We start from the raw sequence: 19,769 nt of genomic DNA, 5'->3' as shown, positions 1-19,769 counted from the left end.
TACTTGTCTCTGGAGCCTAATCACAGGCATTTGTTCCTGTAGATGCTGCACAGAATCTATGATTGAGAATCCTCCCCTTCATCTTGTTGCTAAATCTTTTCATTTTCTATGACCAAATAAATCCTGTTTCAAGACACAGGTCTTATGTTCTGAGATCCCTTTCAGAAATCACTATAATCACTCCCTTAATGTTTCTTTTTCCACCTCCCAAGATACAATGATGCTGTTGTTTTCTGTTTGGGTCACACCCAGCTGTGCTCAGGAGTAACTACTGGCTCTGCACTCAGGAATCACTCCTAGTGGTGTGTGGGGTATCATTTGGGATTCCTGGAACCAAACTCTGCTTGTCTGCATGCAGGGTTAAATGCCTACCCACTCCCTGTACTATCTCTGACCCTGTGGTGCTTACTTGAAATTTGTGCAAGCACACACACACACACACACACACACACACACACACACACACACAACTTGGACGGGCCAGGTATTGAACCTAGGACCTCAAATATATCACTGAGCTGCATCTCATGCCCAGTCCTGCTGGGAGGCATCAGAGCCACATTCAGTAGTTCTGAGAGATCCTGGGATTGAGCTCAGGTCCTTGTTCATATAAGTCATGTGCTCCTGACCCCTGAACTATCTCCCTGGCCCCCAACTATATGTTTTAGGACATTATATTGTTGGTTCTCCAGAATTTGTTGCCCGGATCTTGTGTGTTGTCTGAGTGTTCTCTAGCTGTTTCTCTGAGGGCAAAATTCTGAGGTGTGTTGCAAGTGGTCTTGGGGTGGTTGTGCCAGCTACATGAGCGAGCGCGAACAGCGGTGTGGTGCTGTTGCTAGTTCCCACCCTGCATCCTGGAACTTGGACTTTCCCTGGCACCCCGTCCTTCCCTTCTAATCCTTCCCCAAGGCTTCTATATTCAGCAAGCGATATTTCATTACAACTTCATTAATCATCAGCATTTTAAACTTTCCCCAGTTATTTAGCACCTCCTCTGAATTTCTTCCTGAATCATTCTACCTCCTAAAGCATTAATTTCCACCTAAACTATGTATATGGATTTTTGTCTATATTTAGCTCATGGCTTTTTATTCCCCTTTCCTCCTCTGCCCTCATGTTCTATTTCATTTGCTCTTCACACAAGATTGTTACTTTGGAGAAGAAACACACACACACACACACACACACACAGCTTCTAAACTTTCCATCCAATGAAGGAAACCTTTGAATTTATATATCTATATATTTGGCCAGGGACCAAACCCAGAGCCTCATACATGCAAGCCAAATAACTCTACCACTGAGCTACATCCCTGATTCAGAAGCATTTTTGTTTTGGTTTGGTTTGGTTTTTGTTTTCGGGCCACCCCTGGCAGTGCTCAGGACTTGCTCCTGGCTCTGCACTCAGAGATCACTACTGGAAGTGCTCAAAGGATGAATAGAGTGCCAGGGATAGGTCCTGGGTCAGCCGCATGCAAGGCAAGTGCCTTTCCCACTGTACTATCTCTCTGGACTCCTAGGCAAAAATTTTTCAAAGCCTTTTATGTACTGAGTTCTTTATATTTTCTTAACATTTTTCTTTTTGCAGCCCTTACATTTTTCTTTTTGCGATCAGAGAGAGAGAGAGCGTACAGGAGTTAAAGCACTTGCCTTGCATGCAGTCATCCCCAACCCCACCCCACCCCACCCCACTTCCATTCCTGGCACCACATATGGTCTCCTGAGAAATCCTAGCAATGACCCTTGAGCACAAAGTCAGGAGTAGCCCCTGAGTACTGCTAGGTGTGACTCAACCTTCCCCCTAGCTCCACAAAAGGATTTTTGTTTTCAGACTGAAGACATAGGTCAATGGCCTGGAGCACATGCTCCGCCTGTGGTAGCCTGAGTTCAATTTCTGGCGCCTCATGGTGCTCTTTAGCTTTTCCAGGAGTGACCCCTGAACACTAAACTGGGAGTAACCCTTGAGCATTGCCAAAAATATTAAATAAAATCCCCAAACCCAAAATATTAAAACCCAAAAATATTAAATTTAAAGATTTTTGTCTGGGGGCCACACCCAGCAGTGCTCAGGGCTTAGTCCTGGCAGGCCTCAGGGAACCATATGGAGTGCCAGGGATTGAACCCAGGTCGGCCACAGGCAAGGCAAGCAGTACCCACTGTAGTAGCTCTCTGGCCCTTACATAAATTCTTTTGTCTGATAACCCTAGGGATTGAAGCCAGGTCCTACGCATGTAAGGTATGTGCTTGATCTCGAGTCACACCCCCAGCCCTATACTGAGAATCCTTTAGCTGGATCAGTTATGTTTTTTTCTAAGTAACAGAAACTCTCTGGCTTGAATGAGTTTAATTTTTTAGGTTTTTTTTTTTTTGGTTTTTTTTTTTTTTTTTTTTTTTTGCTTTTTGGGTCACACCCAGCGATGCTCAGGGGTTACTCCTGGCTTTGCACTCAGGAATTACTCCTGGCAGTGCTTGGGGGACCATATGGGATGCCGGGGATCGAACCCGGGTCGGCCGCGTGCAAGGCAAACGCCCTACCCGCTGTGCTATCGCTCCGGCCCCTTGAATGAGTTTAAGCAGGCAAGACATGGCCTGGTATCTGCTAGTGTGACTCTTGGAGGAGGCTGGCTACAGGGAGTGACCGTGCAGCTTTTCAGGAACCTAAGTGTCCGCTCTCTCCTCACTGTCTTCCCTTCGTCCTGGTTTGTCCAGGAAGAGAGAGAAAGCTTCTGGGTCAGGCCTCGAGCAGCAGAACGCTCCTGCCTTCCTGCCTCCTCTTCCTTCCAGAAGTGTTCACCTCTTTTCCTAATTCCCACTTCCCCTGAGGCCGCATTGGCTGGAATTGGGCCAAGGGTGCTTTCCTAATGCTGGTGCTAGCAAGGGGAAGGGACCTTGGTGACAGGCTTAGCTGATGCGGTCAGATGTCAGTGTAGGCAAGGACACACTAGAGGTGGTACTGGAAACCCACCAGGTCCTAGTGCCCACCTGCTCACCGTGCACTCTACATAGTCTGGGGTGTGGCCTGGATAAGGGGTTTAGAACAAACCCCCCCAGTGATTCTAACAGATAGCCAGGATTGAGAATGACTAGCTTACATTCCTCAGGCGTTACCCCTAGTCCAATGGTGGGTAGAGGAGTGGAAGGAAAAACCAAACAAAATTCTATCAAAAAGGAAAGGAACGACGATTGGGATGGGAAGAAGGAAAAAATAAAAGCATTTACCTCACCCATTCACATTCACTGAAGATCAGGCTTGTTCATTCATTCTTCCACAGATTCATTTCCTCTCTCAGGAAATATGTACTGGACTCTGACAATGTTTAGGAGATAAGAGATCAAAGGGCACTCCTCGGGAATGAGGGAAAGTGGCAGGTCGGAGGAGAGGAAGCACACACTTGCTCTGTTAGCCAGGACCTCAGCGTCAAAGAGAAACACACAGATAAACACACAACCACTCCTGGGTTTGTCAAGTTCCAAAGGGATAGCCAGAAACAGGAAGAGGCATCAGTAAGTTCGTATAGAGTCATTCAGATGACATTTCAGGAGACAAATATTTTATTTTTCTGGGGCAGCTTCATTAAGGGCTTACTCTCAGCTCTGTGCTTAGGGGTTACTCCTGGAGGACTGTACTCGGGCTGTATACGTGATGCTGGACATCAGAACCCTGATTGCCCACACACAGGGCAAGTCCCTGACCTGCTGAACTATCTCTCTGGCCCCCACTGACGATTACTTTTCAAGCAGTCTGTGCTGTGTGCTACCTGAACTGATGAACCAGGTACTAAGCCATGGGCTTAAGGGGCTTGGAGAAAGAACAAGCCATTGGTAAGGGCCAGTGCGCTGAACAATGCCTCTCTCAAAGGGCTCATTTGCCTGGAGCTTCTCCCCACTCCCCTTAAGTAAACAGGAATTTTATTTAGGGAGAAAAAAACTAGAAGGAAGGAAATCCAGTATTCTCTAAGAGAGTGAAAAGCAATTTTAGTTTTAAAAAGTTTTAAGTTTAACAAGTTTTAAATTTACTAAATTTTTTCAGGGGGGTGGGCACACACAGCAGAGCCAGGAGTGACCCCTGTGCATCGCTGGGTATGATCCCCCAAAACAAAATAAAACAAAACAAAACAAAAACACCAACAAACAATGCCATACCCACAGACAGTAACATTTACATTTCAAAGTTAAGGTCTCAGATTTCAGAGTATCTCCATAGACTCCCTAATTAAAACCTAATTAAAACATCCCTGCCAGCTCCAACAGATTTAATCTCCTTCCAGCTCCAACAGATTGAATCTAATCACCTATGATGGGGCAAGATAAAAACTGACAAAATGAGACAATGCCTGTCTTCCACCCCTGCCACAGTTCAAGCCCCCACTTGTGCTGTGGATCTCCCTCACCTCCTTCAGGGATTTCCACCCAAGGCCCTGGGACAGCCTATTTCCTCCTGTGGGAGTTGGGTCACTCCCAGCATTGCTCAGGGGCTACTCCCCTTTCCGTGCTCAGGTTTGTTCTCCAAGGTATTTTGGGAAACATACAGTGCCAAAGGATCCAACCCTGCATGCAGAGCAGGTGCTCCAGCATGCTCAGTTCACTCAGCCCAATCTCCTTCCAAAGCAGAAAGCAAGTGCTGAGCGGAATCACTGACATTCGGACGGGAGAGCAGAAGAAACTCCAGGGCTAGAGGAAGATGGAGGTTTCACGCCCTCCCTCCCCAGGGCTCAGAGAGATAGCACTCAGAGAGAGGTAAGACACTTGCCTTGCACAGAGCTGAACAGCTTTGATTCCCGGCACTGCAGATGGTCCTGAGTTCCTCCCCATGAGTTCCCGGCCCCCCCCCTCCCCGCTTTTTGGGTCACACCCAGTGATGCTCAGGGGTTACTCCTAGCTCTTCACTCAGGAATTACTCCCGACGGTGCTTGGGTGACCATATGGGATGCTGGGAATCAAACCTGGGTCGACCTCGTGCAAGGCAAATGCCCTACCCACTGTGTTATTGCTCCAGCCCCACCTCCTCCCCATGAATTGGACAGAGAGGGACCAGGGAGAGATGTTCTCGCCATCCTAGGGTGAGCAAGGAAAGCACAAAGCTGAGTCATTCTCTGGTTACCAAACGCTTTATCTAGCTGTACTGCTTAATATATTTGTTTTTCATTATACAGTTTGCTTGTTTGAGGGTGGAGGGGGCGGGCACACCTGGTGGTGCTCAGGACTTACTCCTGGTTCTGCACTTAGGGATCACCTCCTGGCAACAGCAGAGGAACCAGGTGTCAGGGCAGGAAGATGGTGCCCGCCCTGTCCTTTGATTTTGCCCCCTTTCACCTGGCAGGGGCTCTGAAACTGGCTGAAATGAAGTGAAGAGGGAAGGAAATAAAGCCTGTTCTTCCCTCATGCGCTGTAGGCCAGGGACAAAAACGGTCCCACTAACACAAGAGCATTGTTATGTTTGACCAATTGCTGAGCTGAAACTGCTCCTGAGCCTTCAAGTGTGACGGACTCTGTCTTCACAGAAGAGAAGAGTCATGGGAAAACATTCCGACCCCCTCCCCATATCCCCAGCTCCCTCAAACAGAAGAAGAAGATTATCTCTGAAGAATTTTATTGTGTGTGTGGGAGGAAGTCTTAGGGTCACACCTGGCAGTATTCAGAACTTACTCCTATTTCTGCTCGGGGATCACTCCTAGCAGGACTTCAGGGACTATATTGGGTGCCAGGGGTTAAACCTGGGTTGGTCAATGCAAGGCATGCATGCACTGTTCTATCTCTCTGGGCCTCCCCGAAGAATTTAGAAGGGCACTGGGAGAAAAAGAAATGGTTTAGAGTGCATGCTGTGCTTGTCCCACCTCATATAGCTGAGACCTATTTCTGTCCGGTGGTAAGTGGCTTGCCAGGAGTATGATGTACACTCTCCCAGCTGGGGCTAAGGCCACGGCTTCTAGAATGGCATTGTTTGGGGATACTGTGGAATTTCCACTGAGCTTCTAACACAGGGCTCAAGGTAGCTGCCTGCCACTCTGGGATGCTCTTGTGACAGTCACAGCCTTACGGAATTATTTCCCCGTGTCCTCGGCACCCAAGTGTTTGCCCACCTCAAGAATGACAATCGCTGGGGCTGGAGTGATAGCACAGTGGGTAGGGCATTTGCCTTGCACATTGTGGCCGACCCGGGTTCGATTCCCAGCATCCCAAATGGTGCCCTGAGTACCTCCAGGAGTAATTCCTGAGTACAAAGCCAGGAGTAACTCCTGTGCATCACCAGGTGTGAACCAAAAAAAAAGCAAAAGAAAAAAAAAAAAAAAGGAATGACAATCGCTATCGGTACCACTGCTGGGCATTCAGTCACTGCTCAGCAACGATTTTTTTTTTATTTACTTATTTGAGGGCCACATATGGCAGTGCTCGGGACTTACTCCTGGCTCTGAGCTCAGGGGTCACTCCTGGAAGGGCCTGGGGGACCATATGGGGTGTTGGGGATTGAGATGGGGTTGTCTTAACCCCTGTGCTCTCTCTCTCTTTGGTCCCAAACAATGGTTTTGACTTCAGACAAGCAGGATAGGACCATCCTCTGGGCCAGGACGCCAAAGTTAACAGCCCCAAACCAGGCTAAGGCAGAAGCAAAGAGGTTGATGGTGTCAGGGTGTCTGACAGTGACCTTGGCAGTGTCTGGAAAGTTGTGTCCAGGAGATGAGCATCAAGCATGGGCATTTCAATTATTCTGGGCATGTTTCTATTTCTGGGAGTGCTTACAAACTCTTTATTCACAAAAATGTCAGAATGTTAAGAGCAGCTGAGGGAGCCTTATAGGATTCTTTCCAGCTGTGGGTTTGGGTTTTGGGCCACATCTGGCAGTGCTCGGAGTAGCTTGTGGGCTCCTCTTTGGGGTGCTGGGGCCACGCAGTAACCTGGGATCACCCTTTGAGCTCTCTCTGGTCCCAGCTGAGAGTTTTGAAAGTCCTGGCACTCATGGACCAATGAATGGTTTCCTTTTAGTGTTTTTGTTTTGAGGCCACACCCAGCAGTGCTCAGGGCTTACTCCTGCGCTCAAGGATTTTCCTGGTGGTGCCTAGGGAACTGTATGTGGTATCAGGGATTCGAAATTCCAGCTGGATTTTGCAGGAAGTAAGGCAAGCGCCTCACCCTTGCACTATCTCTCTGATCCATGTTTCCTACCTTTCTGAGTTTCAGTTTCTACATCTGCCTACTAGGCTGTCATCAGGTTCTTGTTGGCATTTGTGGTTGAGCTATTTCTAGTCAGGCCTTCTATATGCATCAAAATGCAACTCCGTCCAGAAGGGGCTCAGAGAATGAGCCGGGAAGCCATGAGGCTGGCTTCTTCCTTTCATGTTGACAGAGAACTATGAGGTTCAGGACATTGGACCATCAGTGTCCTTCACCTGCCATCCTGAGGGAGAGGAGGGCAGGAGTGGGGTGACTATCTTTCTCACTGTCCTCCATTCAGCCTTCTGTGGGTTCTCAGCACCCTAGACTTAACTGCCTCCTAATGCTTGCTTAATGCTTGCTAATGTTTGGGTTCTTGGTTCAGAGAAGTCAAGTCCTTTAAAAATTATGTTTCTGGGGGCTGGGGAGATGGCTCAGTGGGTAGAGTGAGTTCCCTCTCCAGCACTGCATGATCCCTCAAGCACTGCCACTAATGACCCACCTCTTCCCAGTACCATCCCCAAAATAAAAAAAATATTATGTTCCTAGAATTCCTGGACAGTGCTAGGAGCAGACCACAACTCAAAGCTTTGTTACTGGCTCCAGACCAAAGCTGTACACTGGTTTCTTCAAACCTAAAAGTCCAGCCTGGGCCTGGGTATGTACCACTGGGCTAAAATTAGCTTGGCCATCTGCTGAGACAGCAGCTGGGCTATTCTGGGCCCAGCAGGCCTGCCTACAAGTGGGTATGGGTCTGGGGTGTGTGTGTGTGTGTGTGTGTGTGTGTGTGTGTGTGTGTGTGTGTGTGTGTGTGTGTGTGTGTGTGTGTGTGTGTGTGTACTTGGTGGGGGTGACAGTGTGGGAGAGGCTCATGGCTTCACAGTCATGGTGGATGACAGGAAGTGGGAGGGATAGAGCCACACTGAGGGGGAGACGTGTGTGATGGAAGCTGCAGCCTGAAAAGCCTCATAGCCTTGGGTTATACTACCCAAGACAGTGCAACAGGTCCCATGAAGCACAAGACCTTGATTCTTTTTTTTTTCCTCTTCTGCTCTTGGCTCAGTTTCTTTCCAACCTGGCACTATAGGGTGAGGGTTTTAGGGATCCAAATTCCTGAACACTTCTGAGCACTCCATTACTAGGAAGCCAGTCGCATATAAACTCAGCCATTCTAGCCCTCAGCTGGTCTATGGCTCCTGCCCGTTTGCTCTGGCTCAGGGCACACCTGCTCGGGGCCATGCTCTTGTGTCCCGTGGCTTTCTCTCTCTGCCAGCCACTGCTGACCAGCACTCTCAGCTGGACTAGCTCCACCCTTCAAACAGAGTCAGATTTACTGTTGGATTTTACAGGTTTACTCTGAGGATCTTTGTGGCTCTGGTTCTTTTCATCTCCATGGTGCCAGTCTCACCTTGGCTATTCAGTTGCTCCAGCTGGTGAGTTGTGACAGAACAAATGGGAGCGGGGTGGGGGGAAGATCAAGACCTATCATTGGTCTCTTAGTTATCTCTCTCTTAGTACTATCTCATTTGTTGTCTTATAAACCCTGATTTATATAGGGCATATTGGACCTGATTTGTTAGTTTCCACAAACACATTTTATTTAGTTATTTATTTTATTTATTTTGCTTTTTGGGTCACACCTGGCGATGCACAGGAGTTACTCCTGGCTCATGCACTCAGGAATTACTACTTTTGGCAGTGCTCGGGGGACCATTTGGGATGCTGGGAATCAAACCTGGGTGGGCCATGTGCAAGGCAAATGCCCCACCCACTGTGCTATAGCCCCAGCCCCAATTTTCACAAACACATTTTTACATAGGCATAATCAACTGGATCACAAAAACAATTAAGGGAGGAGAAACATTATAAATACCACATATAGGGGCTGGAGCGATAGCACAGCGGGTAAGGCGTTTGCCTTGCACGCGGCCGACCCGGGTTCTAATCCCAGCATCCCATATGGTCCCCTGAGTACCGCCAGGGGTAATTCCTGAGTGAAGAGCCAGGAGTAACCCCTGTGCATCGCCAGGTGTGACCCAAAAACCAAAAAAAAAAAAAAAAAAAAAAAAAAAAAAAAAAATAAATACCACATATATACATATATATTTATACACACACACACATACGCACATACATACTCAAGTCACTGTAAAGAACAGCAGACAGTGTGGAGGGTAAAAAAGCCCAGAGAACTGGTAAGAACAAAAAAGAGGAGGGGGCCCGGGGAAATAGTACAGCGGGAAGGCGCTTGCCTTGCATGCTCAGCACCTCATCTGGCCCCCCAAGCCCGCCAATAGTAAGCCCTGAGCACAAGTGGGTGTGGCCAAAAAACAGAACAAAACAAAAAATGGGACTGGAGCATTAACCTACGTAGGGCATTTGCCTGCACACGGCCGACCAACCCGGGTCCGATGCCTCAGGTCCTCTGAGCACTGCCGGGAGTGATTCTTGAGTGTAGAGCAAGGAGTAACCCCTGAAATAACCAGTGGGCGTGACCTACCTCCTCCACGGCCCCCAAAAAAGGAGAGAAAAGAAGGGCTTGCTGTCTCTGTCGTGAAGGTTCCTATATTTGCTGCTCCTATGAGTCGGACTGCAGAGCTGTATCTATGAGCTGTAAAACACAGCGCTGTCTAACACAGAAGACATCTGCTGGTTGGCGTGCGAATTACATAGCCTTTACAAGAACCAGAAGGTAGGGAGGAGGGCTGATCCTGAGTGACCGCTTTCTCTGTACAACGGGTCAGTGGCCTGTGCGGAGGCCCAGGCAGTGGGTGAAGGCGATACCTTTCATCAGAACCTTTGATGGGTCTCTGGGGAAGCCTTTCTCTCTCAGGGACTAAGATCTCCAACCCCACAGAACTCAAGGACGGGAAGCACCCGGTGGCTAGGGAATGTGGCTTGAGGAGCTCTTGGTGCTCGCTTCGGTTCCCAGACCTGTGCTTTGCTGTAGGGGAGAAAGCCGTGGAGATTCTTTACAAGCCAGAATCAAGGCTCTGGAGAGAGAGTAAGCCAGGAGGGCACTAGTCTTGCACGCAGCCAATCCAGATTCAATCCCTGGCATCCCATATGGTCCCAAGCCAGTAATGATCCCTGAGTGCAGAGTCAGGAGTAACCCCTGAGCACCGCCAGGTGTAGCCCCCAAACCAAGAAATGAAGTAACAGTGAAATGTTAATTCATTTTATTTTGAGACAAAGAGACAGAGAGACAGAGAGAGAGAAACAGAGAGGGAGAGAGAGAGAGAGAGAGAGAGAGAGAGAGAGAGAGAGAGAGAGAGAGAGAGAGAGAGAGAGAGAGATGTTCAAGAGTGAACGTGAACTTGAAAGAGTACCTCTTCATTTTTTTTTTTTTTGTTTGGCTTTTTGGATCACACACAATGATGCTCAGGGCTTACTCCTGGCTCTGCACTCAGGAATTACTCCTGGCAGTGCTCAGGGGACCATATGGAATGCCAGGAATCGAACCCAGATCAGCATCGTGCAAGGCAAATGCTCTACCCACTGTTCTATTGCTCCAGGCCCCTATTTTCTTATTCTTCATTCTGGGTCTGCCAAACAATTCTCAGGGGCCCAGGGAGCCCTTCCAGTGATACTTGGCTAACTAGCCAATAGTGCGATGCTAGAGACCAAGACTGTGGTGCTCTCAGGCCCTGAAGTTTTGTGGAGAGCACTGGGGCTGTGCTGGCAGAGTTTAGGGGACCATGTAATGCTGGGATCAAACCAGGATCCCACTAATGCAAAGTATGTGCTTCTGTTCCTGGTGTTATCTCCACAGCCCCGCATTATTCCTTAAAAGGAAAAAAAAAAACAACTGGGGAATTGAAATGGGACTTCACTGTATCATTGTATCACTGTCATCCCATTGTTCACCGATTTACTCGAGCGGGCACCAGTAATGTCTCCATTCATCCCAGCCCTGAGATTTTAGCAGCCTCTCCTTACTCATTTTTCCCAATGATTGGAGGCTCTTTTCAGGGTCAGGGGAATGAGACCTGTTATTGTTACTGTATTTGGCATATCGAATACGCCACAGGGAGCTTGCCAGGCGCTTCTGTGTCTATAATACTACTATCCTCAAATTTTGAAGCGTTGAGCACAGAAAAAAGGAATTGCTGCATTCTTCATGTATCTGAAGTTTCATTCCAATATGTACCACCTGGAAGACATTTAGAGTTGATTTACTAACACCATTTCCATTCATATCTCTACGCTTTTTTCACAGAATGAATTGCCTGATGCAGATTTAGGCCTGAGCACTGGGTGAAGGCTTTGCCACATTCTTTACATTTGTAAGGTTTCTCTCCAGAATGAATTCGCTGATGAGTAAGTACTGTTTAAAGGCCTTGCCACATTACTCACATTTGTTAGGTTCTGATCAGAATGAAACTTCTCATGTCAAGTCAGGAGTGATTTCCAGTTAAAGGCTTTGCCACATTTTTTGCACTGGTGAGGCTTCTCTCTGGAATGATGTGAGAGAGGCCTCACAAACATAAAAAATGTGGAAAAGATTGTAATCAACTCTCAAAAATGACTCAAGGTCAGAGAATTCACACTGGGGAGAAATCTACCAAATGTCAAGACTGTAGGAAGGTCTTCTGAGATTCATCATATCTAAGGAGACATAAGGTCATTCACTATGGAGCGAGGCCCTGCAAGTGTGGAGAATGTGGCAAAATCTTTAAATGGGCTACAAGCTTTCAATAGCGTCAGCAGCATCACAGTGGTGAGAAGCCTTACAAACGTAAAGAATGCAGTAGATCCTGTGCTGGAGCGATAGCACAGCGGGTAGGGCGTTTGTCTTGCACGAGGTTGAGGTCGACCCGGGTTCGATTCCCAGCATCCCATATGGTCCCCTGAGCACCGCCAGGAGTGATTCCTGAGTGCAGAGCCAGGAGTAACCCCTGTGCATCGCCGGGTATGACCAAAAAGCAAAAAAAAAAAAAAAAAAAAAAAAAGCAAGCAGGAAATCCTGCAGTTACTCCACAGGTTTGGCTGTGCATTATAGAACATATACTGGAAAGAAGGCTTATACAAGTCAACAATGTGGCAATTTTTTTTCCCATTAAATTAATTTTATTATTTTTATTTTAATTAATAGTTTATTTTTAATTAGTGAGTCAACATGAGGGTACAGTTACAGATTTATATATTTTTGTGCTCATGTTTCCCCCATACAAAGTTCGATAACCCATCCCTTCACCAGTGCCCATTCTCCACCACCCATAAACCCAACATCCCTCCCACCCTCCCCAGTCCTGTCTCCCCCCAACCCACACTGCCACTATGGCAGGGTATTTATTCCCTTTTGTTCTCTCTCTCTGATTAGGTGTTGTGGTTTGCAATAAAGGTGTTGAGTGGCCATTGTGTTCAGTCTCTAGTCTATATTCGGCCTGCATCATCCTTCCCCCACATGACCTCCAACCACAATTTACTTGATGTTCCCTTCTCTGAGTTGCCCAGAATGAGAGACCAGCCTCCAAGCCATGGAGACAACCTCCTGGTACTTATTTCTACTATTCTTGGGTGTTAGTCTTATAGTCTCCCATTAAATTTTTTTTAAGTCTCAGTCATATAATGATCAAATCCCCATCCCCTCACCAGTGCACAACATGTTCCACCACCAAGTACCCCAATATATCCCCCTCCCACACCCACCCCGCCACCTGAGTGGCTAATGATCTTCACTTTATTCTCTCTATACTTTGAATACTTTCAATATTTCAACAGAGAACTCACTATTATTATTTGGAATTTCCCCCCAACAATCAAACCTGCTGAAAAGGCATCATTTGATAATTTGTTTTCCATTGCTGAGAATGAAGATTATATGAGCTGCTGTGGCCACACAGTTTTGGATTTCTGTTATTTTAGCTCAGTTCACAGTCTAGATGCATTTCTATAAGAAGCCGTTGGGTGCCAAAATGGGTTAGTAGACCTCCCGGATCATAGTCTTTAAGGAGCAGAGATGCCGTTTTTGTGTGTGGCTGCTCCTGACCTCATCTGGGCAGAGAGCGTGCCTGTAACACCCTCATCCCATGATCTCCTGTGTGCCACGTCACTGCAAACTCATACCTCTGGGTTGTGAGTTCTAGAAGATGGCGGCCGCCACGTGGGCGTTGCTGCTGCCACTGCTGCCGCTGCCATCTCCCGAGTAGAAAGAGAGGGTTGAGAGAGTAAATCCTTTCCCCTCCCCGGGCGGCATGGGGTTGTAGCTCAGTTCAGTCTAGATGCATTCGTGGCAAATTTTTTAACCAGAAGGGAAACCAGGTTATACATCAGAAAAATCGTTCTGGAGAGAAATGTAAAGAATGTGGGAAAGTTTTTATCCAATACACAGACCTTACTCGGCATGAGATGATCCATTCTTTTTTTTTTTTTCAATTTTTTATTAGAGAATCACTGTGATGTACAGTTACAAACTTATGAACTTTTGTGTTTGCATTTCACTCATACAGTGATCGTTTACCCATCCCTCCACCAATGCCCATTCACCTCCACCAATGATCCCAGTATGCCTCTCACCACCCCTACCCCACCCCCCACCCCTACCCCACCCCCCACCACCCCACCCTGCCTCTGTGGCAGGGCATTCCCTTTTGTTCTCTCTCCTGTTGGGTGTTGTAATTTGCAGTAGAGGTATTGAGTGGCCTTCATGTTCGGTCTATAGTCTACTTTTAGTTCGCATCAGATGATCCATTCTGAGGATCACTGTCACTGTCAGTCATCCTGTTGCTCATCAATTTGTTCGAGCGGGCACCAGTAACATCTCCATTGTGAGATTTGTTGTTACTGTGTTTGGCATATTGGATAGGCCTTACAAATGTAAAGAATGTGGAAAAGCGTTTAGCCGATACTCAACTCTTATTCCACATCAGAGAAATGGGACTTAAGAGAAAGGAATTAACCCACTGTGGGGAATTCGAACTCCTAAGTACCTTGGTAACAAAACCAGCTCAACAGGTCAAAGCATTTCTGACGTTCAGATCTCAACGGTGAGAAGACCCAAGTTTCCAGTTTGCTTGGCAGGCTTAGGAGCGCCAATGTGAATCTAGCATATAGGACATGCCCTCTGCCATCCCAGGAGCTGCTGCTGTTGCTGCTGCTGCTGCGCGCGCGCGCGCGCGTGTGTGTGTGTGTAGGGGGGGGGGGTTTATGTGTGTGTGTGTGTGTGAGGGGGTGTTGCTTGATTTCACCTAGGGAACTGCTGAAAGGCACCATGGATGCTCATTCTAAGGCAAGTTCCAGGTCAAGCCTTCTACCAGTCAGTGGTACCCCAGGAGAGTGAAGCAGCCCTTTAACTCCCAGAAGGAAAAAAAACACAAAGGATTGTGAAGAGAGCCTCAATATGCAACCCACTGGTTAACACATTAGATTAAGTGGATGTTTCTTAAAGTGTGGGTCTGGGGCCAGAGAGATTATACAGTTGGTAAGGCACTTATTTGCCTTGCATGCAACTGACCTGGGGTTTGATCCCTGACACCACGTATGTTTCTCTGAGCACTGTGAGGAGTGACCTGAGCCCAGAGTCAGGAGTAAGCCTTGAGCTACATTGAGTGTGGTCCAAAAAATAAACAAAGAAAAAAAGTATGGCCTGAGCCATTTGAACACGATCCAAACACTAGACCACGTTCCCAGTTGGCTACCTGCAGGGATGCTCCAGCAGCCTCAGGAAGGCCCCCAGGGGTACAGCCAGCCTCCTCTCACGCACAGCACAGCACAGCACAGCACAGCACGCTGCATTGCCTGACAGGTTGTTCTTTACTCAAAATGGATTCAGAAATGTGACTCCTTCACAAAATCAGTGTTGATTACAGGGAACTCATTAAGCAATCATTCCAATCTAAAAATACTGTTTAGTCAGGGACTGTGGGGGTACTTGCCTTCCTCTGCAGATATGGTATGAAGCAAGAACATCCAGGGAGCCTATGATGGTTAATGAATGGCAGGATGACTGGGAAGGTTCAGGTCCAAGAGTCTAAGGATTTTCATGGACAGTACAATCACTGGGTAAAAGAACTATGACTTAGGCAGCAGGCAGCACAGTGGCTAGGGAGCATGCTTAGCATGAGTCCACCTGGGTTCGATTCCCAGCGTCACATAATCCCCAGAGCACTGCCAGAGGCCCCCAGAGCAGCAGTGGGGTGGTCTGGGGTATCCCCAACATGTAAGGGCCAGAGCAGTATTATATTCTTGGACTCTTGCTTGGATCCAATGGCCCAGTTAGCTGGGCTGGTGGGGTCCCAAAATCTCTTGAACCCTGTCTGGCAGGTTCCTCATCATCTCCTCCACCCATTGCACCCCTCCCCGGGGAAACAAAAAAAAGGACTTTATCAAGTTTGCTCACCTGGGCTCTACAACTGAAATCTAATAGCTTAACCTGGATTTGTACGATTCATGGTTTTCTTTTGGTTATGCCTGGTAGTGCTCAGGGGACAATGAGATGTCTGGGATCAAACCCAGGTTGGCTGTGCACAAGGCAGGTGTTCTACCTGTCGTACTATTGCTCTGGCCCCATACCTGCTCTTTCTTTTTTTTTTTTTTTTGCTTTTTGGGTCACTCCTGGTTCTGCACTCAGGAACTACCCCTGGTGGTGCTCAGGGGACTGTATGGGATGCTGGGAATCAAACTCGGGTCGGCCACGTGCAAGGCAAATGCCCTACCCGCTGTGCTATCACTCCAGCCCCCATACCCGCTATTTCTTGAGATACCGGCCCTTGAACATACTCTTAGACTGCTAAGGGGGCTCCCTGGCCCCTTGTCATTCAAGTTTAATTGAAGCAAGTCAAACAAGGCTGCTTCAGGATACAGCGAGTTCAAACCTAGTACCTGGTGTTACTACTTTAATGGAATTTAATAGAGAACTTTTTTTCTTGGTCTCCGGGCCAAGCTGGCAGTGCTCAGGACTGAAACCCGGTCTTCTGCATGCAACAGATGGGCTTCAGTCAGTTGAGCTGTGTCCCCGGCCCTCACTTTTCTTCCTTGCTGTCTTTGAGTGATGTGCTATTTCCCTCATTGAAAACCCAGTGTCACTCTGGGCTTCAGATACTTTTGCTGCTATGTCTTGCCAGTGTCTACTGTCTGGTTCTCATTCCCCTTCCCTAACAGGTCAAATGCAAGGCACTGCGTGGTTTTCGGGGAACATGCATAAACATCTGAGCACCAGCCTTAAAAGCCATGCAACAGGGTGCTTGTGAAACATTACCCCGAGACTGAAGATGCTGACACCAGCTCAGCGGCACTATAGGGCTAGTAGGTTGAAGTAATAGCAATGCTATAGTAATAGGGCCACTGTCACACTAGGCTGTGGTGAGCTTTACTGCCACGCAAATGGGGCACTCCCCTCAGGGTGCCTGACTGCATCAGGAACATACTGGTGTAATAGTGGAGGTCGGGTGGGAGTGGCGCCAGGCAATTGAGAAAGAGAACTAGTTCTTTAAAATCCATTTTGTGGGGCTAGAGCCATAGTACTTCAGCTAAAGTGCTCGCCATGCATGTGCCTGATCTGGGTTCAACCTCCCACATACCTCCCTGAGTACCACCAGAAGTAATTCCTTAGTATCACCGGGTATGAACCAAAAATAAAATCCAAAGAAATCTATTTTGCTTACATGAACCAAGAGCCAGACCGATCAATGGAAATAAGATTAAGGAACGAGTACTTAAAAGGAAAATACACAGGGGCTGGAGTGATAGCACAGTGGGTAGGGTACTTGCCTTGCACGTGGCTGACCTGGGTTCAATTCCCAGCATCCCATATGGTCCCCTGAACACCACCAGGGGTAATTTCTGAGTGCAGAGCCAGGAGTGACCCCTGTGCATTGCCAGGTGTGACCCAAAAAAGCAAAAAACAAAAAAGAAAAAGGAAAATACACAGGGTAGGAGTGATTAGTACAGTGGAAAGGATTTGCCTTGCATGCAGCAAATCCAGGTCTGATCCCCAGCATGCTATATGGTCCTCTGAGCCCCACCAGGATTCCTGAGCAGAGCCAGGAGGGAGCACTGCCAGGTGTCACCCATGAACAAAAACAATCTGCAAACAGGGAAACACAGGTCAGGAAATGCCTCCCTGACCCAGTAGAGGGCAGGAAGGCAGTTTTCACCTATGGAGACTGAGAACAAGAGAAGCCAAGGGTGAGGGGGCTAGAGTGCTAAGTACAGAGAGTAGGACATCTACATTACACTCAGCCACCAAGGTTCCACCCAATATCCCAGACAGTCCCCCGAACACCATCAGGAGTAATTCCTGAGCACAGAGTCCAGAGTTAACCCCTGAGTATCCTGGGTGTGCCTTCCCTAAGCCCCCACCAAAAAGAGCACAGCCAAAGGGAATAAAGCCAAGGGACTGTGGGGCGCTGAGAGGCAGAATGCAGAGCACCGGTGAGAGACCACAGAGTAGCACTCACCAGCAAGGAGAAGGGTCCAGACTGCAGGACCCACCTCAGACTCAAAACAGTGGGTGGGAGACGGTACAGCAGGAAAGGCGCCTACGTTGCACATGGCTGGTCTGGCTTTGACTCCCAGTACCACAAACGGTCCCCTGAGCCCCTCTAGGAATGATCCCGGAGCATGGGGCCAGAAGTAAGCTCCCTGGGCGTGGCTCCCTCAGGCCTCCAAAATAATATATTAAAAGAAAAAATTCAAGCATCCATTTAGGAACAAGCCAGTTTCCCGGTAACAATGGGACTTCACAGGCAGAGGTGTGAGCAACGTCTCCGAAGACTTTGTGGACCGCGGTTGTAGCGATTAACCAGATTGCCCCAGACAGAGTAAGACCAGACACACCAAACATACACACACACGAAAGGCATTTCCATTTTAATGGAGAATTACTATTAGCCCTTGGGTAGATCGGTGCTATAGCTTTAATTTGGAAGACAAAATTGCTTATAGGAAAAGTTGAATCTCAAGTGCAATTGTGAATTTACTGCATATTTCAAGTTTCCACATTCAAGTGTCTCTAGAAAAGGAAAGCACTTTTGTTTCTGAGTAGAGAAATTTTGGATCTTTCCATCCAAACCCCTCAAAAACAACAATAACAAAAACAAAACAAAACCCGAACAAACCGCAAAGCAAACAGAAACCAATACCTGAAGACTAAAAGGATGGCAAAAAAATCAAAAGCAAAGGAAAAGAAACCCAAAATAGTATGAAATTAGTTTTTATTAACCTGAAAATAAAGGCTTAAGATTTTTCCAAAATTAAAACTAAAGGTGGAACACGGGTGAAAAACCAAAACCAGAAGCGAAACCACCACGCCCCAACTTTACTTCTATTGTCAGTTGTACCTACCAGGGTCACAGCTGGCAGGGAAAAGAACCCCGAACCACCCCCACCCCCGAAACCCAACTTGGAGAGCTGGGTAACCATTGAACATGTGACCGTGTGACAGTGTCAAACCCCTGGAAGGAGACTTGAGTCTCGAGTCTGTCCCCTCCACTGCCTGGCTGGAGTCTCCTCTGGGGAGAGGCCGCGTGGAGCCCAGGCGAGTCTGTGCCACATAGGCCGCGGCTCTGTTCACCACAGGGACGTCTTAAAATTGAATTTCAGCTTCAGTAGATACTTCAAATTTACCTGAGCGATATCATAGATGATGTACCTGGAGGGGGGGAGTGGGTCAAGGAGCAAACAGGTGTTGTACCCAGTATGGCCCCGGCAGGCGGAGGGCTCAGGGCGGCCCCACACGGGGAGTCAGTCTGCCGCCTCCAGCAGGCAGTGGCCACTCACGTCACCCTGGTGACAGCAGAGCCTGACAAGCCTGCCCCAGGCCAACTGGCTGCCGAGAAGCAACTACGGTTCTGAAGGGTGAGTGGGGCGTTCAGCAGGCTGAGGCCCTGTTTGGCCCAGAAGAGAGGCCGGGAGCACGGGCCTGGATTCCTGTCTGCCACGCATGCTGACCTGACCTCTGGGGCCCAGCCAAGCAGGCATAAGGCAGGCACTAACCGGGGGTGCTGCTGGCCAAGTCCCTGTCCACACACAGCCGAGCCCAGCCACCTCAGCTCCTCAGGGAGTTCTGGGCTCTGGTGCCTTGAGGGCATCCAGGTGTGTCGAGTTGGGACGGGCAGCACGGGTGTGTGTGTGTGTGTGTCCATCCCAGCACCCTCCAGATCCCCCATCACGTGAAAGGATACTCATTATACAGAAGGCAGGTGTCGTTAACACCGGAAGGAATGCCGGTGCCCAGGGGCACCTCGACCCCATCCATGGTAATACTGGCCGAAGGATCAGGGGTTGTTTTGCCCAAACCTGCAATGCAAAAGGCAACAGAGATGAACTGTGAGAACAGCTGCCAGAATGTTCCGTGCTGGTGTGGTCGCTTTGATGTATTCATTTAAAAGACATGGGCATCCCATGGGGCTGGAGCGATAGCACAGTGGGTAGGGCGTTTGCCTTGCACGCAGCCGACCCGGGTTCTAATCCCAGCATCCCATATGGTCCCCTGAGCACCGTCAGGGGTAATTCCTGAGTGAAGAGCCAGGAGTAACCCCTGTGCATCGCTGGGTGTGACCCAAAAACCAAAAAAAAAAAAGAGACATGGGCATCCCCTAATTCTTCCTAATTGAAACAGTGGGTTGTATACAATCAGGTTCCCAGGGCCTTGGCCTTAACTAATCTTAACAAGAATA

General features: G+C 48.3%; 1 protein-coding gene across 1 annotated transcript in view; it reads right to left on the bottom strand.

Annotated features, from left to right (window-relative positions):
- Nucleotides 1–17,934: 17,934 nt before the first annotated feature.
- Nucleotides 17,935–19,769, bottom strand: part of PARP1 (poly(ADP-ribose) polymerase 1) — a 37,094-nt gene continuing 35,259 nt past the window's right edge. Inside the window, exons 22-23 of the mRNA XM_004605427.2 lie at nucleotides 19,275–19,389; nucleotides 17,935–18,742 (exon numbers count right to left, since the gene is read on the bottom strand). Coding sequence (XP_004605484.1) covers nucleotides 18,661–18,742; nucleotides 19,275–19,389 — 197 coding nt within the window. The 3' untranslated portion in view covers nucleotides 17,935–18,660. The remainder of the gene's footprint in view (nucleotides 18,743–19,274; nucleotides 19,390–19,769) is intronic.

This window comes from Sorex araneus, chromosome 9 (assembly GCF_027595985.1).
Source record: "Sorex araneus isolate mSorAra2 chromosome 9, mSorAra2.pri, whole genome shotgun sequence".
NCBI classification, from domain to species: Eukaryota; Metazoa; Chordata; class Mammalia; order Eulipotyphla; family Soricidae; genus Sorex; species Sorex araneus.
The sequence above is the reverse complement of the archived record's forward strand: the minus strand, read 5'-3'. Positions and strand labels throughout refer to the sequence as shown.